The 10,000-nt window shown below is 48.2% G+C and overlaps 1 protein-coding gene across 2 annotated transcripts in view; it reads left to right on the top strand.

Annotated features, from left to right (window-relative positions):
- Positions 1-10,000, top strand: part of LOC308122244 (hexokinase-4-like) — a 46,800-nt gene that overhangs the window by 33,993 nt on the left and 2,807 nt on the right. For both annotated transcript variants that reach the window (XM_080483958.1, XM_080483959.1), the window contains one exon: positions 490-673. In XM_080483958.1, coding sequence (XP_080340084.1) covers positions 490-673 — 184 coding nt within the window. The remainder of the gene's footprint in view (positions 1-489; positions 674-10,000) is intronic.

Below are 10,000 nucleotides of genomic sequence, written 5' to 3'. Positions count from 1 at the left end.
TCAGGACGAGGCGGTGGATCATATTTCCAAAAAGGAGATAGGAAGGTTTGCAATGGTGATCAATATATAAACTCTCAGTGCATGAAGCCACACTGAGGAACCAGGAGACTCCCCCTGGTGGTCACACTCAGGAACCAGGAGACGCCCCCTGGTGGTCACACTCAGGAACCAGGAGACGCCCCCTGGTGGTCACACTGAGGAACCAGGAGACTCCCCCTGGTGGTCACACTGAGGAACCAGGAGACGCCCCCTGGTGGTCACACTCAGGAACCAGGAGACTCCCCCTGGTGGTCACACTGAGGAACCAGGTGACTCCCCCTGGTGGTCACACTGAGGAACCAGGAGACTCCCCCTGGTGGTCACACTGAGGAACCAGGAGACTCCCCCTGGTGGTCACACTGAGGAACCAGCTGAGTTGTCTGTTGGTTGTTTGTCAGTCATCTCTCAGTCATTCTTTAGTTGTTCCTGAGTCGTTCCTCTGACCTGCAGGAACAGGGACAAATGCCTGCTACATGGAGGAGATGAGGAATGTGAAGCGTGTGGTGGGCAACGACGGCCGGATGTGCATCAACACAGAGTGGGGGGGCTTCGGTGATGACGGCGCCCTGCAAGACGTGCTGACGGAGGTTGACATGGCGGTGGACGAGTCGTCCATCAACCCCGGCGTGCATACGTACGTACATCACCTCGCTGGTGGACCACCGCCTGTTTCTGCATGTTAGCACTCGTTTCCTGTCTTTCAGCTCCATGTTCTTCTTCTGCTTCGTGTTCTTCTGCTCCGTGTTCTTCTGCTTCGTGTTCTTCTTCTGCTCTGTGTTCTTCTTCTGCTCCGTGTTCTTCTTCTGCTTCATGTTCTTCTGCTCCGTGTTCTTCTGCTTCGTGTTCTTCTTCTGCTCCGTGTTCTTCTTCTGCTCCATGTTCTTCTGCTCTGTGTTCTTCTGCTCCATGTTCTTCTGCTCTGTGTTCTTCTGCTCCGTGTTCTTCTGCTCCGTGTTCTTCTTCTGCTCCGTGTTCTTCTTCTGCTCCGTGTTCTTCTTCTGCTCCGTGTTCTTCTGCTCCATGTTCTTCTGCTCCATGTTCTTCTTCTGCTCCGTGTTCTTCTTCTGCTCTGTGTTCTTCTGCTCCGTGTTCTTCTGCTTTGTGTTCTTCTGCTCCGTGTTCTTCTTCTGCTTCATGTTCTTCTGCTCCATGTTCTTCTTCTGCTCCATGTTCTTCTGCTCTGTGTTCTTCTGCTCCATGTTCTTCTGCTCTGTGTTCTTCTGCTCCGTGTTCTTCTTCTTCTGCTCCGTGTTCTTCTTCTGCTTCGTGTTCTTCTTCTGCTTCGTGTTCTTCTTCTGCTTCGTGTTCTTCTTCTGCTCCGTGTTCTTCTGCTCCGTGTTCTTCTTCTGCTTTGTGTTCTTCTGCTCCGTGTTCTTCTTCTGCTTTGTGTTCTTCTGCTCCATGTTCTTCTTCTGCTTCGTGTTCTTCTTCTGCTTTGTGTTCTTCTGCTTTGTGTTTTTCTGCTTCGTGCTCTTCTTCTGCTCCATGTTCTTCTTCTGCTTCGTGTTCTTCTTCTGCTCCATGTTCTTCTTCTGCTCTGTGTTCTTCTGCTCCGTGTTCTTCTTCTGCTTTGTGTTCTTCTGCTCTGTGTTCTTCTTCTGCTTCGTGTTCTTCTTCTGCTTCGTGTTCTTCTGCTCCGTGTTCTTCTTCTCTGTGTTCTTCTACTCCGTGTTCTTCTTCTGCTTTGTGTTCTTCTGCTCCGTGTTCTTCTTCTGCTTTGTGTTCTTCTTCTGCTTCGTGTTCTTCTGCTCCGTGTTCTTCTTCTGCTTCGTGTTCTTCTTCTGCTTCGTGCTCTTCTTCTGCTCCGTGTTCTTCTTCTGCTCCGTGTTCTTCTTCTGCTTCGTGTTCTTCTGCTCCGTGTTCTTCTTCTGCTTCATGTTCTTCTGCTCCGTGTTCTTCTGCTCCATGTTCTTCTTCTGCTCCGTGTTCTTCTTCTGCTTCGTGTTCTTCTGCTCCATGTTCTTCTTCTGCTTCGTGTTCTTCTTGTGCTTCGTGTTCTTCTTCTGCTTCGTGTTCTTCTGCTCCATGTTCTTCTTCTGCTTCGTGTTCTTCTTCTGCTTCGTGCTCTTCTTCTGCTTCGTGCTCTTCTTCTGCTTTGTGTTCTTCTACTCCGTGTTCTTCTTCTGCTTTGTGTTTTTCTGCTTCGTGCTCTTCTTGTGCTCCGTGTTCTTCTTCTGCTTCGTGTTCTTCTTCTGCTTCGTGTTCTTCTGCTCCATGTTCTTCTTCTGCTCCATGTTCTTCTTCTGCTTCGTGTTCTTCTTCTGCTTTGTGTTCTTCTGCTTTGTGTTTTTCTGCTTCGTGCTCTTCTTCTGCTTCGTGTTCTTCTTCTGCTCCATGTTCTTCTTCTGCTCTGTGTTCTTCTGCTCCGTGTTCTTCTTCTGCTCTGTGTTCTTCTACTCCGTGTTCTTCTTCTGCTTTGTGTTCTTCTGCTCCGTGTTCTTCTTCTGTTTCGTGTTCTTCTTCTGCTTCGTGTTCTTCTGCTCCATGTTCTTCTTCTGCTTCGTGCTCTTCTTCTGCTCCGTGTTCTTCTTCTGCTTCGTGTTCTTCTTCTGCTTCGTGTTCTTCTTCTGCTCCGTGTTCTTCTGCTCCGTGTTCTTCTTCTGCTTCGTGTTCTTCTGCTCCGTGTTCTTCTGCTCCATGTTCTTCTTCTGCTCCGTGTTCTTCTTCTGCTTCGTGTTCTTCTGCTCCGTGTTCTTCTACTCCGTGTTCTTCTTCTGCTTTGTGTTTTTCTGCTTCGTGCTCTTCTTGTGCTTCGTGTTCTTCTTCTGCTTCGTGTTCTTCTGCTCCATGTTCTTCTTCTGCTTCGTGTTCTTCTTCTGCTCTGTGTTCTTCTGCTCCATGTTCTTCTTCTGCTTCGTGTTCTTCTTCTGCTTTGTGTTCTTCTTCTGCTTCGTGTTCTTCTTCTGCTTCGTGTTCTTCTGCTCCATGTTCTTCTTCTGCTTCGTGTTCTTCTTCTGCTCTGTGTTCTTCTGCTCCATGTTCTTCTTCTGCTTCGTGTTCTTCTTCTGCTTTGTGTTCTTCTTCTGCTTCGTGTTCTTCTTCTGCTTTGTGTTCTTCTTCTGCTTCGTGTTCTTCTTCTGCTCTGTGTTCTTCTGCTCCATGTTCTTCTTCTGCTTCGTGTTCTTCTTCTGCTTTGTGTTCTTCTTCTGCTCCATGTTCTTCTTCTGCTCCGTGTTCTTCTTCTGCTCCGTGTTCTTCTTCTGCTCTGTGTTCTTCTGCTCCGTGTTCTTCATCTGCTTTGTGTTCTTCTGCTCCGTGTTCTTCTACTCCGTGTTCTTCTTCTGCTTTGTGTTCTTCTGCTCCGTGTTCTTCTTCTGCTCCGTGTTCTTCTTCTGCTTCGTGTTCTTCTTCTGCTCCGTGCTCTTCTTCTGCTCCGTGCTCTTCTTCTGCTCCGTGTTCTTCTTCTGCTCCGTGTTCTTCTTCTGCTCCGTGTTCTTCTGCTCCATGTTCTTCTTCTGCTCCCTGTTCTTCTTCTGCTCCGTGTTCTTCTGCTCCGTGTTCTTCTGCTCCGTGTTCTTCTTCTGCTCCGTGTTCTTCTGCTCCGTGTTCTTCTGCTCCGTGTTCTTCTTCTGCTCCGTGTTCTTCTGCTCCGTGTTCTTCTACTCCGTGTTCTTCTTCTGCTTTGTGTTCTTCTGCTTTGTGTTTTTCTGCTTCGTGCTCTTCTTCTGCTTCGTGCTCTTCTTCTGCTCCGTGCTCTTCTTCTGCTTCGTGTTCTTCTGCTCCATGTTCTTCTTCTGCTCCATGTTCTTCTTCTGCTTCGTGTTCTTCTTCTGCTTTGTGTTCTTCTGCTTTGTGTTTTTCTGCTTCGTGCTCTTCTTCTGCTCCGTGCTCTTCTTCTGCTTCGTGCTCTGCTTCGTGCTCTTCTTCTGCTCCATGTTCTTCTTCTGCTCCGTGTTCTTCTGCTCCGTGTTCTTCTTCTGCTTTGTGTTATTCTGCTTCGTGTTCTTCTTGTGCTTCGTGTTCTTCTTCTGCTTCGTGTTCTTCTGCTTTGTGTTTTTCTGCTTCGTGCTCTTCTTCTGCTTCGTGCTCTTCTTCTGCTCCGTGCTCTTCTTCTGCTTCGTGTTCTTCTGCTCCATGTTCTTCTTCTGCTCCATGTTCTTCTTCTGCTTCGTGTTCTTCTTCTGCTTTGTGTTCTTCTGCTTTGTGTTTTTCTGCTTCGTGCTCTTCTTCTGCTCCGTGCTCTTCTTCTGCTTCGTGCTCTTCTTCTGCTTCGTGCTCTTCTGCTCTGTGTTCTTCTGCTTTGTGCTCTTCTTCTGCTCCGTGTTCTTCTTCTGCTTCGTGTTCTTCTGCTCCATGTTCTTCTTCTGCTCCGTGTTCTTCTGCTCTGTGTTCTTCTGCTTTGTGCTCTTCTTCTGCTCCGTGTTCTTCTTCTGCTCCGTGTCCTTCTGCTCCATGTTCTTCTGCTCTGTGTTCTTCTTCTGCTCCATGTTCTTCTGCTCCGTGTTCTTCTTCTGCTCCGTGTTCTTCTGCTCTGTGTTCTTCTTCTGCTCCATGTTCTTCTGCTCTGTGTTCTTCTTCTGCTCTGTGTTCTTCTTCTGCTCCATGTTCTTCTGCTCTGTGTTCTTCTTCTGCTCCGTGTTCTTCTGCTCTGTGTTCTTCTTCTGCTCTGTGTTCTTCTTCTGCTTCATGTTCTTCTGCTCTGTGTTCTTCTTCTGCTTCATGTTCTTCTGCTCTGTGTTCTTCTTCTCTGTGTTCTTCTTCTGCTCTGTGTTCTTCTCCTGCTCTGTGTTCTTCTTCTCTGTGTTCTTCTCCTGCTCTGTGTTCTTCTTCTCTGTGTTCTTCTCCTGCTCTGTGTTCTTCTTCTCTGTGTTCTTCTTCTGCTCTGTTCTTCTTCTGCTCTGTGTTCTTCTTCTGCTCTGTGTTCTTCTGCTCTGTGTTCTTCTGCTTTGTGTTCTTCTTCTGCTTTGTGTTCTTCTGCTCCGTGTTTTTCTGCTTCATGTTCTTCTGCTTCATGTTCTTCTGCTCCGTGTTCTTCTGCTCCGTGTTCTTCTGCTCCGTGTTCTTCTGCTCTGTGTTCTTCTTCTACTCCGTGTTCTTCTGCTTCGTGTTCTTCTGCTCTGTGTTCTTCTTCTGCTTCGTGTTCTGCTCTGTGTTCTTCTTCTGCTTCATGTTCTTCTGCTCCATGTTCTTCTTCTGCTCCGTGTTCTTCTGCTCTGTGTCCGTCTTCTGCTTTGTGTTCTTCTTCTGCTCCATGTTCTTCTTCTGCTCCATGTTCTTCTTCTGCTCCGTGTTCGTCTTCTGCTCCGTGTTCTTCTTCTGCTTCGTGTTCTTCTTCTGCTCCATGTTCTTCTTCTGCTCCGTGTTCGTCTTCTGCTTTGTGTTCTTCTGCTCCGTGTTCTTCTTCTGCTTCGTGTTCTTCTTCTGCTCCATGTTCTTCTTCTGCTCCGTGTTCTTCTACTCCGTGTTCTTCTTCTGCTCCGTGTTCGTCTTCTGCTCCGTGTTCTTCTTCTGCTTCGTGTTCTTCTTCTGCTCCATGTTCTTCTTCTGCTCCGTGTTCTTCTACTCCGTGTTCTTCTTCTGCTCCGTGTTCGTCTTCTGCTTCGTGTTCTTCTTCTGCTCCATGTTCTTCTTCTGCTCCGTGTTCTTCTACTCCGTGTTCTTCTTCTGCTTCGTGTTCTTCTTCTGCTTCGTGTTCTTCTGCTTTGTGTTCTTCTGCTTTGTGTTCTTCTGCTTCGTGTTCTGCTCTGTGTTCTTCTTCTGCTTCATGTTCTTCTGCTCTGTGTTCGTCTTCTGCTTTGTGTTCGTCTTCTGCTCCGTGTTCTTCTTCTGCTCCGTGTTCTTCTGCTCCGTGTTCTTCTGCTCTGTGTTCTTCTGCTCCGTGTTCTTCTTCTGCTTCGTGTTCTTCTGCTCCGTGTTCTTCTGCTCCGTGTTCTTCTTCTGCTTCGTGTTCTTCTTCTGCTTCGTGTTCTTCTGCTCCGTGTTCTTCTTCTGCTTCATGTTCTTCTGCTCTGTGTTCTTCTTCTGCTTCGTGTTCTGCTCTGTGTTCTTCTTCTGCTTCATGTTCTTCTGCTCCATGTTCTTCTTCTGCTCCGTGTTCTTCTGCTCTGTGTTCGTCTTCTGCTTTGTGTTCTTCTTCTGCTTCATGTTCTTCTGCTCTGTGTTCGTCTTCTGCTCTGTGTTCTTCTTCTGCTTCGTGTTCTGCTCTGTGTTCTTCTTCTGCTTCATGTTCTTCTGCTCCATGTTCTTCTTCTGCTCCGTGTTCTTCTGCTCCGTGTTCGTCTTCTGCTTTGTGTTCTTCTGCTTCGTGTTCTTCTTCTGCTTTGTGTTCTTCTGCTCCGTGTTCTTCTGCTCCGTGTTCGTCTTCTGCTCCGTGTTCTTCTGCTTTGTGTTCTTCTGCTCCGTGTTCTTCTTCTGCTTCGTGTTCTTCTTCTGCTTCGTGTTCTTCTGCTTTGTGTTCTTCTGCTCCGTGTTCGTCTTCTGCTCCGTGTTCTTCTTCTGCTTTGTGTTCTTCTGCTCCGTGTTCTTCTTCTGCTTCGTGTTCTTCTTCTGCTTCGTGTTCTTCTGCTTCGTGTTCTTCTTCTGCTCTATGTTCTTCTGCTTCGTGTTCTTCTGCTCCGTGTTCTTCTTCTGCTTCGTGTTCTTCTTCTGCTTCGTGTTCTTCTGCTTCGTGTTCTTCTTCTGCTTCGTGTTCTTCTGCTTCGTGTTCTTCTTCTGCTCCATGTTCTTCTTCTGCTTCGTGTTCTTCTGCTCCGTGTTCTTCTTCTGCTTCGTGTTCTTCTGCTCCATGTTCTTCTTCTGCTTTGTGTTCTTCTGCTCCGTGTTCTTCTTCTGCTTCGTGTTCTTCTTCTGCTTCGTGTTCTTCTGCTTCGTGTTCTTCTTCTGCTCCATGTTCTTCTTCTGCTTTGTGTTCTTCTGCTTTGTGTTCTTCTGCTTCGTGTTCTGCTCTGTGTTCTTCTTCTGCTTCATGTTCTTCTGCTCTGTGTTCGTCCTCTGCTTTGTGTTCGTCTTCTGCTCTGTGTTCTTCTTCTGCTCCATGTTCTTCTGCTCCGTGTTCTTCTGCTCTGTGTTCTTCTGCTCTGTGTTCTTCTTCTGCTTCATGTTCTTCTGCTCTGTGTTCTTCTTCTGCTTCGTGTTCTGCTCTGTGTTCTTCTTCTGCTTCATGTTCTTCTGCTCCATGTTCTTCTTCTGCTCCGTGTTCTTCTGCTCTGTGTTCGTCTTCTGCTTTGTGTTCTTCTTCTGCTCCATGTTCTTCTTCTGCTTTGTGTTCTTCTTCTGCTCCATGTTCTTCTTCTGCTTTGTGTTCTTCTGCTCCATGTTCTTCTTCTGCTTCGTGTTCTTCTGCTTTGTGTTCTTCTGCTCCGTGTTCTTCTTCTGCTTCGTGTTCTTCTGCTTTGTGTTCTTCTGCTCTGTGTTCTTCTTCTGCTCCATGTAAATCTGTTTTGCATTTTTAAACAAAGAAACAACCTGACCTGCAGCATTAAAAAGCACAAAGTCGATCAGAACTCTGACTGGACTGAACAGGTTAGTTTATATAACCGACCCATACTTGATCTGCAGCAGACCAGAGCGGTCAGCAGAGTGGATCAGCACTTCAACTCTCTGCATGCAGCAGCTTTAATACCAACGAGCCTCCAAAGGCCCACAGTCACAAAACAGAGAACATGAGGTGATACAAGCCCTCTGGGTCTACGATGTGTCAGCATCGGCACAAGAGAACAACAACGCCATCCTCGCTTGTTTCATGGAACCTTGCCAAAGCTAAGAAACCATTTGCTGATGCTGAGTTAATTTAAAATAAAAAGCGCTATTGATATGGTTGATGCAGTTTTAAATCACAACGAGAAAAGCAAGAAAACGGCTGTGTGTATATGAGGAACTTCCCGTGAGCGTTTCAACATGGAGGTTCAATAGAAAACACTCCTGGTCGGTTTTAAGGGGAAAAAACAATAAAACATGAAAAATACTCAATATGACCTCATGAGTAGTAGTCTGTAGGGGGAAACACAAAGATGAGAGAAAGGAAAAGAACACGGCAGAAGCTACATCCATCTCCTCCCTCTTCTCCGTCTCCGGGTGGTGGTGGTGTCAGTCTGAGCACCGTCACCCAGATCACATTGACCCATTAAGAACCTTCCTGCAGGTGGAGAGCCCACAGGAAGGTGGAGAGCCCACAGGAAGGTGGAGAGCCCACAGGAAGGTGGAGAGCTCACAGGAAGGTGGAGAGCCCACAGGAAGGTGGAGAGCCCACAGGAAGGTGGCGCCCGGCGTGGGACATGAACCCTCTACCTTGAGTCTCTGCTCTACCAGCTGAGCAGGCCGGGGGACATGAACCCTCTACCTAGAGTCTCTGCTCTACCAGCTGAGCAGGCCGGGGGACATGAACCCTCTACCTTGAGTCTCTGCTCTACCAGCTGAGCAGGCCGGGGGAAAGCTACAACCAGTGTGGGAGAAATGGAAGCCGGCGGCGAGGAGGAGGACGCCGCCGCTGTTAAAGCGATTCAAATCCTAACCAAGAACATACAAGAACTCTAAACAGAAGTTAAGAAAGACTTTATCAACTTCAAGAACGACTTCAGCAACGACATTAAACAAGAAGTCAACAGTTTCAGAATGGAGATAAATCAAAAGTTGCAGGAGATGTTGGTGACCAGGAAAGGGGACGAACCGAAGCAGAACAACGTTTGGATGAAAAGGAAGCAGCTGAACTCTAAGGTGCTCTCCTTCACTCTCTCAGACAACAAAAACTCCTGCAGGCCAAAGTTACACACCAGGAAACCTGCATGTACTGCATTCAGGAAGGTACTGAAGGGACCTGCAGACCTTCACTCATAACTTTTTAAAGGCGGAGCTACAGCTTGATAAAGACGTGGATCTGCAGAGGCAATGAGTCCACCGGTCAATCGGCCCCAAACTGCACAGCGAAGTGGTCTGGAGATCCATCCTGGTCAATTTTCAGAGGTTCGGCATCAAAGACAAAATACTGAAAATTGCCTGGACAAAGAAGATCCTACATGAGGGGAACGTGGTGCAGTTTGCACCGAGGTGAACAACAAAGTCCGAGAATACAAAGAAATAAAGACAATCCTCAGACACAAACAAGTACGCTTCCAGACGCCATACCCTGTCAGAATGAGGATCTTCTGGGACAACGGGCCTCGTCTTTACAGCAGCGCAGTAGAAGCAGCACAAAACATGATGAAGACACGAGTCGGGACGCCGCAGCCGCGAGACACCGACTGGGAACAGAAGATCACTGGAGGTGAGGAACGGAGGTTTGCTGTGTCTCCCGGCAGTGTCCAAAGCATTGAGGAGACAGGCCAGGACACCAGGAGACAGGCCAGGACACCAGGAGACAAGCCAGGACACCAGGAGACAGGCCAGGACACCAGGAGACAAGCCAGGACACCAGGAGACAGACCAGGACACCAGGAGACAAGCCAGGACACCAGGAGACAGGCCAGGACACCAGGAGACAGACCAGGACACCAGGAGACAAGCCAGGACACCAGGAGACAGGCCAGGAGACAGGCCAGGACACCAGGAGACGTGGAGGAGGGCATAGGAGGGCAACAAGCCAGCAGCAGGACCTCCTCCTTTGTGCAAGAAGGAATAGGAGGAGCACTGCAAGAGCGCCTCCAGCAGGCCACTCCATGTGGAACCAGGAAGTGGATTGTAAATAACCTGGACCTGCTCCGTTCTGCCTCCAAACTTCACACGTTCTATCGCAGTCCGGTCCTCATCACACGTCTCTCAGTCTTCGCTCCACTTGAGGTCTTGGTGGCCACACCACAATCTATATTCTTCACCATCAAACAGGAAGTACACTGTAAATACCCTCGGACTCAGACGTTACACATCTGATCAGAACCATGTGACCATAAGAACCATCCACCATAGCACCACTGGCTGGAAACAGGAAGTGGGGCGTACATGCTCGGATCTGGCTCAACCTTTACATGTTCCGTGAGAGTCCACATCTAATCACAGCCATGCAATGATTAGGACCACTGGCTATAGCGCC

This window comes from Lipophrys pholis (genome assembly GCF_963383615.2).
Source record: "Lipophrys pholis genome assembly, chromosome: 16".
Lineage (NCBI taxonomy): Eukaryota > Metazoa > Chordata > Actinopteri > Blenniiformes > Blenniidae > Lipophrys > Lipophrys pholis.
This window is presented reverse-complemented; position numbering and strand designations above follow the sequence as displayed.